The sequence below is a fragment of the Cyprinodon tularosa genome, unplaced genomic scaffold (assembly GCF_016077235.1).
Source record: "Cyprinodon tularosa strain WSP-4 unplaced genomic scaffold, ASM1607723v1 ctg668, whole genome shotgun sequence".
In the NCBI taxonomy this organism is placed as follows: Eukaryota; Metazoa; Chordata; class Actinopteri; order Cyprinodontiformes; family Cyprinodontidae; genus Cyprinodon; species Cyprinodon tularosa.
In genome coordinates this window covers 346,884-363,035 of record NW_024039416.1, presented here as the reverse complement: position 1 = coordinate 363,035, position 16,152 = coordinate 346,884, and the positions used below count along the sequence as shown (strand labels likewise).

The 16,152-nt window shown below is 40.7% G+C and overlaps 1 protein-coding gene across 3 annotated transcripts; it reads right to left on the bottom strand.

Moving 5' to 3' along the window:
* Positions 1 to 6,478: 6,478 nt before the first annotated feature.
* On the bottom strand, positions 6,479 to 14,575 carry tekt2 (tektin 2 (testicular)). 3 transcript variants are annotated; one of them, XM_038267281.1, is made up of 10 exons: positions 14,512 to 14,575; positions 12,514 to 12,667; positions 10,379 to 10,504; positions 10,100 to 10,305; positions 9,885 to 10,028; positions 9,694 to 9,808; positions 7,178 to 7,285; positions 6,957 to 7,100; positions 6,795 to 6,874; positions 6,479 to 6,707 (listed from the first exon to the last, which is right to left on the bottom strand). In XM_038267281.1, exons 2-10 carry the CDS (start codon positions 12,658 to 12,660, stop codon positions 6,485 to 6,487), a joined length of 1,293 nt encoding a protein of 430 aa, XP_038123209.1. In that variant the 5' UTR covers positions 12,661 to 12,667; positions 14,512 to 14,575; the 3' UTR covers positions 6,479 to 6,484. The 3 variants fall into 3 exon arrangements, with proteins under 3 accessions (XP_038123209.1, XP_038123210.1, XP_038123208.1); XM_038267282.1 differs by having other exon boundaries at positions 12,514 to 12,698; positions 14,512 to 14,564; XM_038267280.1 differs by having other exon boundaries at positions 14,386 to 14,514.
* Between the last annotated feature and the right edge of the window lie 1,577 nt (positions 14,576 to 16,152).

Here is a 16,152-nt window from a genome sequence, read left to right as displayed (position 1 = left end):
GATTGTCTCAATTAAAGGCACTCATGTTCCTTTTCGTAGATAATCTCAGGACGTGATGTACCGCACACAGTTCCATTAAACCAACGACAAAAGCTTCCAGAGTGAAGCAAAAAAAAAACAAACCTCTCTGTGGTAAAGTTAGGAAATCAACAGAAAAACCTTCTGACTGGATTATTTTCAATTATCTTCAAACAAAAGCGGATGCAGACAGGAAGTTTGGGATGAATTGTAGTGAGGATTATTTTTACTACATTATTTATCTGAAGCCGAGTCAAAGTTCACGTCCTTATCGCAGCCTTTATGCCTCTAGCAGCGGCAATTGATCAAACACTATGACAAAGCCAAACAATGCCATTAAAGCAAATGGTTGATAAGGCATGAGAGAGAGAGCCTGCTCAAGTCTGAACTTTAAATAAACATGTGGACTAAATTAGAGAAAAACAGGGCTTTAAACCACATTAGAAAGAATCTTTAAATGATCATTTAAGGAAAAAAGAAGCCAAACACATCAATGACAACCGTTCGTTTCCTACAAGTAGAATAACTGTTTTATTTGTCTAAAATCTCTACAAAAGTCATTTTTTAAGATGTTCCATTTGTCCTCCTCTGCCCTCACATCTTAATAAAAAGAATACAAATAAATGAGACTTTTTCTGTCTCCTCTGGACTTTTGCTTCCAAGTTTGAAGACTCTGCTTCCCATCCAGGAAGCTTTTTCAATTAAAAATGTCAGAAATAGCTTTAAATTAGCTTTATAGAATGGACCAAAAACAACAACTTGTTTTGGCTTAGAAAACATGCAAAATGAACCGGAAGAACGGGTCCATCCCTTAGGATTGGGCAGTCGTTTGAGTTCTTTGCAGGCTAACAAACATAGCATGCAAACAATGTAGAATACATTTACCACAACTTCCATTCAAAATATAAGAATGAATTAAAATAGCTTAACTAGCGGCTGGCTAGCTCAAGTGGTAGGGCACCTGTGCTGCAAACAGAAAGCCTGGGTTCGTATCCCAGCTGGGGGGAATGAACTGCCAGTGTGGGTCCTTAGGCAAGACCCCTCTCCCTAATATCTGCTTTGGGGAGTGAATAGGGCATTGCACACAGACTGCCACTCTGGGTCCCTTAACTCCCCCCTCACTGCTCCCAAGGGGATGGGTTAAATGCAGAGAGATAACGCCGTTGCTAACCCTAACCTAACCGTTGCTCTGTACTTGCGATAGTGTCATGACAATAAAATGCTGGGGGGGAAAAAACAACAAAATACTAAGCTACTATGTACATACAGGAAGAAAGCCATGATCAATAAAATCAGGCAATAATATAACGGTTCAGCATGGATTTTATTTTGAAAATCCAATTGCCATTTGCTTTTGAAGTCATTTGAAGCATTTTGAATGTCGATTCACAAACAAAATACAAGTGGTAAATAAAGCCTTATTGGTTAGATAGAATTAAAAGTATTTGCATTAATTAAAAAAACAATAGCCATTTAGATAACTGATTCTTAATTATGTTATAACCCTGTACTCAGGTTCAGCACCAATCACATCTTGGAGTTTGCAGCCGACACCATGGAGGTGGAACTCATCAGAGACGACAACGACCAGGGCAACAGAGAGGAGGTGGAGCAGCTGGTGGTGCAGAGATAACAGCCTGATCCTGAACCTGCAAAAACAAGGCCGCATTTGTCGGCCGCGTAACGAGCAGTGTTGGAGCCTATTAAGAATTAGATTCATTTATCTTTTGCAAAATTATTAATGTTAAAGAGCTAAGGTTATGTGAATGGTAGAGTTATTGTTTATTTGTTTATGTATTTGTTTTGCTTTGACCCTCCTCCTTGTCAGTCCGCCTCCTGCTGCGATTAACAAGTAGAAGCAGCTGATGAGGTGGATTTGATTGTTTGTTTGAAGGAGTGAGGAGTGCAACAGTTTTTTCACACACATCACTTAGCTTTATATTTGAATTTTTGTAAGTCAACTCTGAGAATATTTCTGTTATTTTTTATTAGTAAAGAAAACACCCTTATTTTGAAACAAGAAAATTCTCCACGAGTGCTTTTTGTTTTGTGAGTCGAAAAACCTCCTCCTAAGACTACTCTGGCAATTTTTGATTTTTTTTGGAAACTTTTTTGATGCAAGAGTAGCCGCAACAAGTGAAAAAACTTCACTGATGACTTGAAGAAGGGCCTAAAGTCGGGAGCCACCAACCGATTACGCTCTGATGCGCAAAGAAAGCAGTCAGCAGGCCGTGAGTACAATCAGCTGACTGAGTTTATGAATGAAGGCGCCGCTGCGCTACAAAGAATGATCGATAACTACAGAAAGCAAAGCTGTTGATTTCAAAGAAGGATGCTTATTGATGAACTTACTTGAAAGTGAAAAGATCGGTGTGGTCATTAACAATCCTATCCAATCCTAACAATCTTCTAATCCGAACAGGCCTTGGCGCCGCGTTATGATGTAATCAGCAGACGAATCTGGCCTTTGGAGGAAGCAGCACCTGAATTGGAACTCAGAAAATGAGCCGTATGACAAGTGGCAACAGAAAAGGGACAGTTTGAGTTGAGAGTTTAATACCTCAAAGTATTTATAAGGACCTTATTTCTACCTCCAAGTAAGGCAGAGCCAGCAAGGTGTTATGATTTTATGTTCAGTTTAATTCCAAGCCACCTGGGAATTTATATTTCTGATACTTTAAGATGTTTATTGTTCGGTAGGGGTGGTAAATATCTTATTTAATCAGATATTATTTCGGCTGTTATATACTGTTTATGAACACACGCCCTACTAGCTGTATGTTAGAACAATAAATGAAAGAGTGAATCGAGCACTATGGTCAAACAGTTAATTCTTTACATTCATGGAATAAATTCACCACAACTTCTGTTCAAAATATAAGATTTTATTAACAAAAATCATTCAGCTCCAACTGAAACATATTTCAGTTTAAAACTTTTAACTAAAACTAGTGAAACTCAACTAAACGAAGTTAAACTACTATGTACAAAGAGGAAGGGAAACATGGTTGAAAACCATATTACAGTTTAAGGTGATTTGGGATATGATGAAATTAGCTTTTCACTAAATTAGAGAAATAATTACAGTTTTCTGACCAATACAAAATGCTTGTTTACCAAACTCTTCTCTTCTCTGGTCATCATGTCAAGATAAAATATGGACACTGGTTCCCAATGTCCAAAAACCATTATCATGGCATATGGCACAACAAAGGTATGTTCATATGTTTTACATCCTTTTTTTATGTCGCTTTTTTACACTTTACACTCATTGAAGTTTATGTTTTAATTTAGTTCAACAGTGGTTTAATGTTGTCAAAAAGGTGGAGCTGTAACAATAACAAGTGTAAGCTTAAAGTCGTAGGGAAGCGGCTGTTCCAACATTTCCGAATTCTCCCGAGTGGTGCCCGACTTTACACAAGTGAATAAAGTGAATGTGATTGGTCGATTATTAAGGGGGCGGGATTGTTGTGGCGGAAGGTTCGCAAGCCTATTTGGTTGTGGCCGGTTTGTCGGAAGCACTGCGTTGCGTATATTAGCTGCGACATATGAATCAAGATGCCTTGACCAGTGATGGGACTAACGGCGTTGAAAGTAACGAATAATCCAATTACTTTGATTGTAACTGTAACGCAGTTACCATTGCAGACACCCCGTTACTGTGCATACTCAGGTCGCACAATGAACCTTTTTTCATGATAGGACTCGTGCGCGCCTTGTCATGAAAGAGGGGAGGATGAGAATGGCTGATGTATAGTGAGATTCCGTCCGTCAGTTGGGTAGGTGGGTGTTTCTGCTGGCGGGTGTTAACGTGCAGCACACACAGAGAGATGGAGAGTCAGGAGGACTCCAGCAGCAAAACAGCGTTTTCCACATGGAAATACCGGTGTTACGTCGAGCTGCGTTTCCCCATCAGATATGGTTTCCCCTGCATCTCCGCACAGCGCAGGCGGCAAGATTCACCGTGCAAGCGACAGGAAATGAGCATGCTCGCTAAAGGCGTGTAACAGTCGCCCTGTGCTCGCGCCACAGGAGAACTACGGAGAGCGTGAACGATCAAATGATAGCCTATATGGAGAAAGGGAGAAGGATGGATGGATGGATGGATGGATGGATGGATGGATCTATTCAGCTCTATTCAGCTGGCTTTGAAACACACGGCAAGAAGGTGGGGGCTGGGTGGTGAGAAACGCAAAAGTAACGCAACAGTTACTTTTACTAGTAACTAGTTACTTTTATTGTGGCGTAACTCAGTTACTTTTTGGTAGAAGTAACTAGTAACTATAACTAATTACTTTTTCAAAGTAACATGCCCAACACTGGCCGTGACCAAAAAAATTTGATTGACAGATGACCGTTGATATATGATTGGCCGAATTTAGGTGTTCAGGTTACGTAGAACTAACTGGCCTGCAGAAGATAACGGAAAAAAAGCAGATTTTAAGAAAGAATTTTTTTTTTTATAGAAATTATCTAAATTGATAAAGAGTACATTTATATATATCTTTAAATATGTTTCCCTACGACTTTAAATGATCCACATTAAAGCTGACTTCCTAATAAAGTAAAATAACTCTTTATTGACACCAAGAAGAGGTGGAAATGATACCACCTTAAGATCAGACGCTAGGATAATCAACACATCGTCAATGTTTTTCACACACAGGTTTAATTAAGTTAAGGTTTTAAATAACAGTTACTCCGATAAGTAGAGTGAAGTAAAATGAGCACTGAGAGTTGATATTCGAGGAAGAAATTGTTTTACTTTACTTTGCAGAGGAGAACGAGACTTACAGCTGAACTGTTAGTGAGGCTCTGGTTGAAGGTCCAACCCCTGCATACAGACACTTCACACACACCAACAATGAGTCTTCCCAAGACTCATTGTTGTCCCAAGACTCACTTCAGTTCATCAAGGACATAAATTTAATCAGATAAACTTTTCAGACACCTGTTTTCTGTTCACAGCAGAAAAGGACGTGGGAACCTTAAACACAGTAAGGACGTGTTTATCTATATTTCCCCCTCGTCTAAACTAGGGAGGAATCTGCTTCTTTTCACACCTGCTTCAACTTCCTACATCCCAGCATAAAGAATGGAAAAATGTTGCTTTTATTTCACCAAGAAAAAGAACAGTCTAACAATGCAGGTTTGAAGAAGCACCTTCTTGTAATGTAACCCGTAAGGCTCTCCGGATACTCTGGAAACACGAGGGGTAAATTATGTTTTAGTAAATAATTGATTAGAGCGACGTTCCGATTTGACGTAGGTCATTGGGTCTTCAGGCTTCCTGGAAGTGTTTAAAGGAGAAGTCCACTCAGCACAGAATAATCAATGGATCATTATTTATACCTTAAACTGATATGCTCGTGTTGATTTAATGAATTTAGCGTTAATCAGTAAAAAAAACAGTAATTCTCGTTGCGATCACGGAGTCTGGGAGCGGCCATTTTTGCCCAAAAATAGTAAGCCCTCCCTCCTGCCATCTTCCAGCAGTGACGTCACGGTGCGGTAAGCCTAGCGCCATTCTCCCCGCTTTCCAAGCTAAATCAATGGGAACTACTAGACACATCTGCAATCAACAACAATTATTGAAGATTTCCAGAGGACTTCACCATTGAAATTCACCAGAGCTATAGTGAAACTGACAATGCCCACGTGCATGGCAGCTGGATGCTGGAATACATCGGGTAAAAGTGAAAAAAAGAGTTATTCCACCTTTCTGATTCCTGATCCTCCACGGACGGGTTGGTCGTTGGATCGCCAACTTGAAGAGGGAGGATTTGCCATCGAACTTCTGGCCAGAGAAAAAACCCGTAATATGTAGCCAACATTTGGAAGAAGAATGTTTTCAAGATGACTTGGATAATAGCGCGTTGTGACAAACACCAGATACAGCACTGGGACTTGATCAACAGCCGATACCGCACCGTGACAATGTCACTAACCAGTAGGTGGCAGTAGTGTTCTTTGACAAACATGGATGCCTCCAGTAAAGCACATTCACATGAAAATTACTCTGAATTAAAAACACTGATCATTTATTGAACAGGATGGAATCATTTCAGATTTAAAGAACTTTCAGAAGTTTGGATTCTGAATATGACCGAACTTTTCCTTCTCTTTCCAGGAAACCTAAAGAATCAATGAGCTACGCCGAAGTCTGCTTTGAAGGTTGGATCAGGACTGGCTGTGAACTCACCTCTAGTTGGCTTCTTCATTGTTCATCATTGACCAGATGTCCACACCTCATTTCTTTCAGACCTTTTATTTGCTCTTAATATTAATATAATATATATATTAACTCCACTGACTTCTTAAAATGTTACCTATTATGAACAATAAAGCTGAAACAAATCAAAACAAACTCCAATAATGATAAACTTTCAAATAGGTCAGACAGCTAGTCAGAAAGCCGTCGCCAAGGCAACAGGAGCAATGAAGTCGGACTGGCTCTTGATCAGCCTTAGTACGTGAGTTGCTGGGAATTGGCCAGCAGCTCGAAGTCGCTCCTGCCGCTTGAATTCATAAGCGGAACCATCGGCACCACAGCCTCTTCGGTACCGGAGGAGGATGTGATGCGGGTTCTCGTGTTCATGCTGCGCTGCTCCAGAGACAGGGCTTCCTGTTTCCTGGAAAGATCGAACTGCATCCGTGTGTGATGGAGCTTCAGCTTCTGTAGAGAATGTCTGAAAGGAGCAGACGACGCCATTAACACATGGTTGTGTTCACAAAGGAAACATTTACATCGTATGATTAGTAGAAGAAGGACCCACTGAGCTTCTGAGAGCTTCTGCTTCAGAGCCGTGATGGTGGCCTCCAGCTGCTGAACCTCAGCTAAAAGGCTGTGCTGCACCTGGAAACAAACAGGAGGGAAACCGTTTAAAGTTTCAGTTTAATGACTGGTAGTGCCTAAAAGACATGAGGCTAACAGAGACCTGGTCGCGGCACAAGTCCACGCCGGACCTTTGGGTCCTGGTCTCCAGCCGGGTGTGAGCCAGCTTCAAGGAAGCCGTCTTGGCCTGTAGGTCTGCATCCAGCCCACGAATGTCGTTCTCCATCTCGGCCATTTCCTCCTGGGTCTGTAGAGATTCCAGAAGCACATCAGAAACATCCAGAGACGGACTGAAAACCACAGCTTCTTACGTTCATGTCATACCTTCTTAATCTGCCACTGCAGCTCATCCTGGGCCTGCTCTTCCTGGTGGATTCGTTTACGGAGAGCAAACTCTGTGGCTCTGCGCTGGACATCCAGCTCGTTACGGACCTACAGGAAAACACAAAACTGTTCTAACCAATCAGAATTACAGGAGAAGTTCGCTCATATTCAGAATTCAAACTTCTGAAAGTTCTTTAAATCTGAAATGATTCCATCCTGTTCAATAAATGATCAGTGTTTTTGATTCAGAGTAATTTTCATGTGAATGTGCTTTACTGGAGGCATCCATGTTTGTCAAAGAACACTACTGCCACCTACTGGTTAGTGACGTCACGGTGCGGTATCGGCTGTTGATCAAGTCCCAGTGCTGTATCTGGTGTTTGTCACAACGCGCTATTATCCAAGTCATCTTGAAAACATTCTTCTTCCAAATGTTGGCTACATATTACGGGTTTTTTCTCTGGCCAGAAGTTCGATGGCAAATCCTCCCTCTTCCAGTTGGCGATCCAACGACCAACCCGTCCGTGGAGGATCAGGAATCAGAAAGGTGGAATAACTCTTTTTTTTCACTTTTACCCGATGTATTCCAGCATCCAGCTGCCATGCACGTGGGCATTGTCAGTTTCACTATAGCTCTGGTGAATTTCAATGGTGAAGTCCTCTGGAAATCTTCAATAATTGTTGTTGATTGCAGATGTGTCTAGTAGTTCCCATTGATTTAGCTTGGAAAGCGGGGAGAATGGCGCTAGGCTTACCGCACCGTGACGTCACTGCTGGAAGATGGCAGGAGGGAGGGGCTACTATATTTGGGTAAAAATGGCCGCTCCCAGACTCAGTGATCGCAATGAAATCTTTTTTTAATTTTTTTTACTGATTAACGCTAAATTCGTTAAATCGGCGCATTAGTTTTAGGTATAAACAATGATCGCTTGATTAGTCCTCGCTGACCGGACTTCTCCTTTAAAATCCAGCTAACAGGTGACACGCTTACTTCCGCTGTTTATTAACTACTTCCTCCATATGTCCATTTAAGTCCTCCACATTTTGCTTTGTAACTCAAACATTTGTTGGAATTTTACAGAGATGGCAAAAGTACTCACTTTCCGTACTTGAGTAAAAGTACAGATACTTGTGTTAAAAAATACTCTGGTAAAAGTGGAAGTACTGATTAAACTTCTTTACTCAAGTAAAAGTAACAAAGTACAGGCTTGTAAATTTACTTAAAGTATAAAAGTAAAAGTAGAAACCACTTTTTTCATGCCGTTGCCTACATTTTAAATGGATGTCTGCCAATAGGACTAGATCTCCGTTGTGTTCATTTTCAATCATCTCGTCGTCCATGCTACTATGCTAACGCCACCGCCACCAAGCTGCAATGATTTGCCGCCAATGAATACCGCCGAATCTGTCGATTCATCTTGTAGTGGTGCGTCAAATGCAACGTAGATTCCCATCCAATTAGATTGAATTTGGTATTGATGACGTGAAAAATAATAACGGTAACTCCATTGAAATGATTCAAAACTAAAGTAACGAGCCAATTTTTTAAAATGTAAGGAGTAGAAAGTACAGATATTTGTGTAAAAATGTAAGGAGTAGAAGTAAAAAGCCGCCATAAAAATAAGTAGTAAAGTAAAGTAAAAATATCAGAAAAATCTACTTGAGTACAGTAACGAAGTATTTCTACTTCGTTACTTCCCATCTATGGAATTTTATGAGACGGATCAACACTAAAGTAGGGAGTGATTGTGTCAGATCAGATGGAGAACATCTCTAAACATCAGTTCTTAGTCTTTACACAAATTCTTAATTGGATTAGACTTTGACTAGGCCATTTTAATCAATGAATGTGTTTTGATCTTCAGCCCATTATAGTATTGGAAAAGTCAAAGTAATGTTAAAGGGAAGAAAAGAAAGCTGCAGTGGAGGAAGAGGAGGTTCTGCTCTTTACTCGTACATTTGGGATTAGTCTTGTATTTTTGCTAAGCTGCAGCCACCAATACTAATGCCATCAGAACGCCTATAATAAGTGTGTCTAAGCCCCCCCCTTCAGTGTACACCATATTGGATATTGGATTTTAAGACCCCTCTAGCTGTCGCCTTTTTGGAAACACAGGAAGGAGCAATCAGCTAAGTGAGCTTAGTGCTTGGAAAAAATCTTTCATTCCTTTAGAGACAGCATGAAAAGTCAGCTGAGTACAAAACAGAGAGGAAAACAAGAAGAAAAGGGACAAGAAGAGAGGGACACAACCTAGAACAGATAATGGATGTCTATTCTATTAACATTTCTCTATCTGGAGAATGGGGCTGTTTGATGTGTTGTCTTCTCCATTCAGAGGGCCCCCTTCCTGTCTTTGCCTAGGCCCCCAAATTCTTAAATCCGCCCCTGTTGTATATCAAAAGGAGTCGGTCTCGGATGATAAGCAGATGCTGATTTTATCAACTGTTTTCATGAAGCAGCGATGAAACCAGCTGCTCTCCAGCTCAGAATGAAGCAGAGAGAAGATCTCACCCACCTGGGATCTACTCAGCCTCATGTCCACTCTCATTTGCTGGGACGCGCTCAGGGCCTCATTGGCATGAGCCACGTTATACTGGCTGAACTGGAGCCACTCCTGCGGGTTGGAGGAGCTGCATGGATGAAGGCGTTTCATCAGTTTGAGCATCACAGGTTTGGAAATGTTAAACCGTGGAATGTCGGTTTTACCCTGAAGGTATCCGGGTCGGGTTGGTCTTCAGCGAGATGTCAGGTGACTTTACAGTGAGGGACAGGCAGGACATGTCGATGTTCAGCGCTTCCATCTTGTTCTGGAGGTCGGAGGTCAGCTTTTGTCGAACCTCCTGCAGAACGCTGGGGGGTGAAGGGGGGGGGCATCAGAAGGAGAAGATCCAGATCTACGTTGGATCCACAGCAGGACTCACCACAGCTGCTCAAAGGCTCCATCGATGTTCTTCTGCAGACGCTGCTGCACCTCCTCAATCAGCTCCACCTCCTTCTGCAGCTGCTCCTCCACGGGGTCCCTGACCAGGTCGTGGCCCCGCCGCCCCTCCCTCAGCGTCAGGCATTCATGGCTGACCTCCAGAGGGACGGCGGTGGCGGCCAGGGCCAGCTCGCTCTGCTCTTTGGACTAAACACAGAGCACATGTGGTGAGAGAAGGATCTGGAAACGCGGATCTAAGAACGATTTCTGATCCAATCACCAGAGTCAGAGCCTCCATCTCCTCATCCACCCTCTGAGCGCAGCGTTCCAAGGCGTCTCTCCAGCGGGCCACATCCCAGATCCGATCGCTGAGCCGGCCGGATGTGTCTCTCTCATCCAACACAGTCTGCAAAGAACAAAAATCACCTCTTTGGTTCATCTGAAGCTCAATAAATATCAACACAGAGGAGAATCCATCAAATCTACGGAAGAGGATTAGGGCCACTGAATTCTGACTTTAATCTCAGAATTCTGAGAAAAACTCAGAATTTTGACTTTTTTCTCAGATTTCTGACTTTAATCTCAGAATTTTGACTTTTTTCCCATGTTAAACTGAAATAAAATTTAAAAAACAGTTAACTTTTTTTTTCCAGTGGCCCTAATCCTCTTCCGTACAAATCCACCAAACCTGCTGGTGAAGCAAAGATGTCGACGTTTAAAAGAGTTGATTCAACAAAATTAGGAAATGAGCAAAGAAAATTCCACACAGTGAGATTATCTTGTCTAGAATTAGACATAGATATTCTTCAGTCAGACTGCTTTCTTTTTTAAGGAGGGAAATTTGTTGCAAAGAACATGTTTTACAAATTAGAATTTGAAAAAGAATTCACAAATAAAACTGAACAAATTTTAAAGATGCAGCGCAGACTTTGTGACCTAAAGAGTTGATGCATATGATTTATTTTAAAGGAAAAGTCTGTTCAGCAAGGAGTAATCAATGGACCATTATTGATACCTAAAACTAACACGTTTGCAGCGATTTAATGAATTTAGCGTTAAAATTAAAAACAATAATTTTCGTCCGCTGGTCATGGCAGCAGCCGACCAGGCGGCAAGAAAAAGATTAAACCTTCTGAGGCTAAAAAGAGAAAACGTGAAACGGATCGAGGAAAAGTTACAGGTCTAGCGCCCCTAGTGGCCCCTAGTACACGGTGTGCCTTTATCATTTGTTAGGTTTCTGTTTCTGTTATGTTTTTCTTTTGCTCCTTGATTTCTAGTGTTTAGTTTTCTTTTCACCATGTTTCTTTATTCTAGTTATTTGATTATTATTTTGTTGATGTTTTCCTATTAGTTCCTGTCTTCCAGCTTTTCATTTGTTATCCTCTGCTGCCCTCTTGTGTCTTCTTTCTCTTGCTCTGTTTTCTGTTCTGCGCTCACCTGTGTTCAATTCCCTCATCAGCCCTCTTCCTGTCTCTGTCCCCTTTAAAAGCCCTTCCTCTTCAGTTCCTGTTTGCTGGATCCTTGTCTAACATCTGCCTGCTTTCCTCGTCTCTCCCTGGCTCCTAGAGTTTTGGTTTACCCCTGATGTCTCCTTGGTTCTGGTTCGTTTTTGTTATTTTTGGATTTTTTGTTTTTTTTTATGCCTGCCTCAGTTCCTGTGAACCTGTAATTTCCGTTGGATTTTGATTCCTGCCTCCGCTCCTGTTAACTTTATTAAACCCTCTTAAATTCATCTCAGCCAACTGGTTTCTGCATTTGGGTCCTCAACCAACACCACACCCTGACATCATTCAGTTAAATTCAATTGAATTTCTTTGTATTGCATCAATTTACAACACGTCAGCTCCAGGCTCTTTACTGAGACCATAGACTCAGACTGGTTATTGGTTTGTATTAAGAAAAACCAGCAGAATGCATCCAGTTATTGACTTTTACAGGACATGTGGCTCCTGGATCAGCCTGCAGTGATGATTCTCGCTTGCATTTTGTCGTTAAATCTTCAGCAATCCCTCACACTAAGCATGCTTGTAGCGACAGTGGAGAGGAAAAACTCCCTTTGAACAGGAAGAAACCTCCAGCAGAACCAGGCTCAGTGTGAGCGGCCATCTGCTGAGGCCCACTGGGGTTCAAGGAGACAGATAATGAAAAAAGGTTTTGAGAGTAAATTTACTGTTTTCTCAGTTTGTTTAAAATTTATTGTTTAATTTTTTTCAAATATCATATTTTTTTATTTGCTATTATTATTTCTATTACTCAGATTGAGGTTTAGAAATGGAATTCTTTTCAAATTACAATTTACAGATCGCATTTTGTCTCGTCGAACTGAAAATTGAAAAAGAAAAGAAAAATCTCAGTGAACAGAAACTCTTAAAACCTTTTTTGATTAAAACGTTTCTTCAGAGAGTGACGTCGCACCTTGAAGTGGGTCTCGTTGCGGAGCGTCCGGCCTTCCTGTCGGACCTCCTGGGAAAGGTGCCGCTCTTGCTGAGCCGCGTCGAACAGCTGCTGGTTGTTTCTGCGCCACTCGGAGACCTCGAACCGCGGGCTGGGCTTCCACGACATCCTGCTTCTGATGTGGAAATATTCAGAAACTGAATATCCTGAATACAGAACCTTCGGACGATTAGCTGCACATTTGGGTTAGCGGACAGCAGAACAAAGATATTATAGATTCGTCAAATAAAGGGATGTTTATAGATCTAGTAACAAGTTCAATCTGAAAAACTCATACGAAGAGAAAAGTCAATTAGGAGTTTATTGATACAGTTACTTTGTCTTTGGCGCTCAGACCTCGGCAGGAAACAAAGCGCTTAACTTTGATAGACATGAATGAACACGAGCAAAGAAACTGGTGGTGGAGTGGAGATAGATGCAGTTGGTCAGTCTGTAGACTGCTGGTTGGAGAGACGGTCTGCTGAGCTTTATGGGGAGATCCAGTGGACTGCGTGAGCTGATACTAGAAAGTTGAGAGAACCTGTCCAAGATGAGCAAGCATTAAGCGACAGTGGAGAGGAAAAACTCCCTGTTGGGAAGAAACCTCTGGCAGAACCAGAATCAACATGGCGGTCTTCTGCTGGACCGGTTAAGATGAGACAGGGAACACAGTAAGAGTTCAGAGGAATGATGACGCTCTGATGAAGCTTTAGCTACGATGGTGGGGGAGGGGCTGGAGGGGGGTTAAAACGAGGAGCAGACAGGTGCGTATCGGAGGCCTTTTAAGATTAACGTCGGATGCCGATTGGCTTTTGTGGAGATGTGGTTCAAAGCTGATGCGTCGCAGTGGGATGAAGGAAAGCAATTAGTTTCTTCAGTTGAACTTCCGCCTAGATTCCATTTTATCAGATGTTCTTCAGACACTGATGTTCAAAAATAAAGTTGGCTTGTTTTAAAGCTTTAGGTCTAAGTATCAGATCGATGTTTATTGTGTGAACCTTTTATTTCTAATACTTCGATGTTCACCCCGTCCTCCTCATGTTGGAGGACAGACCACAGGTTCTGAAGGCGGTTCGGGTTCCTGAAAGTTTCCTGATTCAGGTCCAGAATCTCAAACTGCTTTAAACAGAGACATTTGCCAGTTCAAGGCAAGTCTTTGAAGGTAGGGTCACTAGTGAACCTGTGAACATCTCTGACCCAATCATGCTGTAAAGTTCATCTTCTGTTCACTGTTTAATATTTTGTGAGGTGTCAGTTACGCTAAAACCAAATTGTCGAGAAAAAATAAATTCTATATTGCAGCTGAAAACATCAGCTCAGCATGATACCAAAATAACATGAAGAAAAAATGCAGTTTATGTGCCTCCAATATAATAGATTTTTTTTTTTTTTTTTACAATCTTATTTAAATAAGAAACCAGGATTTTGAGGAACAATCCTTTTGACTATTTATTTGAAGAATCCGTCTTTAAGTGAATATCTCTGGGTTTACTCATGTGCAGAGCAAAGTGTTACAATAACAACCAGGAACACTTTGGAAATAAGATTTTCCTTTTTTTATTTAAAGATCAGGGCTCAATAAAACAAAAATACACTAATTATTTATTTTTCTAGTCTTTACCGTTTTCCCCATTTGCCTTAACAAAAAAGAAAAAAAAACAACTATAATATTTCGGTTTGTAATTATTATTATTATTTATTTTTTTTACCGGCCTTTCAGGGCTTCCATACAACTCATCACTTGCTTGAATTTTCTTCAGGAGAACCAGACCTTTCAGTCTCTCTGTTCAGTTCTTGGTGGTTTGATTCATGTTTGGTAAATGTTAATAGCAGTAATATTTTAGTGAGCCTGACCTGAAAAGTGGACTTTTCGGAACTTCCCTCATTTGAACAGCTTCTGGGTCCAAACGGTTCCCAGAACTCCACAATCCTCCTAAACTGGACCCGAACTGCTCATTTTCAGCAATTTTTTTTACTCACCGGCGATCCAGAAACTTCTCTTCGCTTCGTTTCCGCGTCCCGGGTAGACGTTTCCATAGCAACAGGAACGAAGCCGTATCCAGGCAACGTAGCAAAACAGGAAGGAGTTTTAATTATCCGTCTGAGACCCGAGGTGTCCGAGTATTAATGTTTATTCCTCTATTCTAAATCCTACTGGATAAAAGTTTGTTTGTAGAAGTTAGAGGATCCAGTGAAAGTTTAAAAGTAAGATTTTTAAAACTACTTAAAGTATAAAAGTAAAAGTAAAGCAGCAATAAATGTTAAGGCCAGAAGCTTTACTGCTCTACTCTATTAAAGGAACAATTTTCTACAATTCTGGATGAAAACTTCCTTAAACTTTATTTATAACTAATGGTAATGGTGCCAAATTTAACTTTGCATCATCTGGAAAAACTATTTATTTTATTTTGGTATGTGGTGAGCAACAAGTTGGGGCAGCACCGAGTCCAACCACAAAGAAATGAATTGTCTGGATAAAACTAATTACTGTATATATATATATATATATATATATATATATATATATATATATATATATATATATATATATATATATATATCGCTCCATTGCCATTTTTTTTTATTAGGTAAGGAAAAACCACCTCTGTCAGGACTCGCTTGTAACTTTTTAAGACTCAGACGGTGATGGGATTTACCCCATAGAAAATCCAATATTAAGGCATTTAGCTCTTTGAAAAAAGAGTCTTGAATATGCAAAGGAATATTACGGAGGAGATAGAAAACAACTGGGGCTGTCATCATCCTAATAGAGTTAATCCTTCCCAACAGGGACAAGTGAATTTTAGACCATCTACCAAAGTCAGTTCTTATTTTTCCAATCAATGGGCCGGTTTTCATTTTAACCATATTCTTATAATCAGAGGTGATCTGTATGCCCAAATATTTAATACTTTTGGTAGACTAACAGAATCTCCAGTTTTTATATAGAGAGGAGGGGCAGTGTCCAGACATGGGGATAACTTCAGACTTATCCCAGTTTACTTTATATCCAGACAATAATGTGAAATCTTCAATACAATCTAATAAAATGGGAACAGATTCTTCAGGTTTAGTTAGAATGACCAACATATCTGCATACAGAAGAAGCTTGTGATGGATGTTGTGCTCAATATATTTTTAATAAAGTAAACCAATTTTCAAATAGATGCATATAGTTTTTAATTCTTTAATTAGAATCAATCAAAATTGTAATCGTCCAAGATGACCAAAAAAAAGCAAGATTTTTTTTTTTTTGGCCATATCCCAGTCCTAGTTCTCAGTGTGTCTGCTGCTCTCTTCCTCTCTGTGTCTCTTCAGCAGCAACATTTGTAGTGAATGTGACTCAGAGCTCCTATCAGGCAGAGAAGCACAACATCACTCTGGAGTGGACCTTCACCACCAGACCTCATGGATCCTGGAGTCAGTTGAATGTCATCTGCAGCTTCTTTACTTCTAAAAGACATCCAGTCGTCTTTCATGTCCATGATGGTGTTGAGGTGCCAGATAGAGACTGAGACGGGAGTGGATTTTCACTCCTGTCCCATCCCACTCCCACAGATCCCAATCCAATCCAAATCCTCTAAATTCATTTTCTTTGATAAAATCCTGATAACTGAGTTG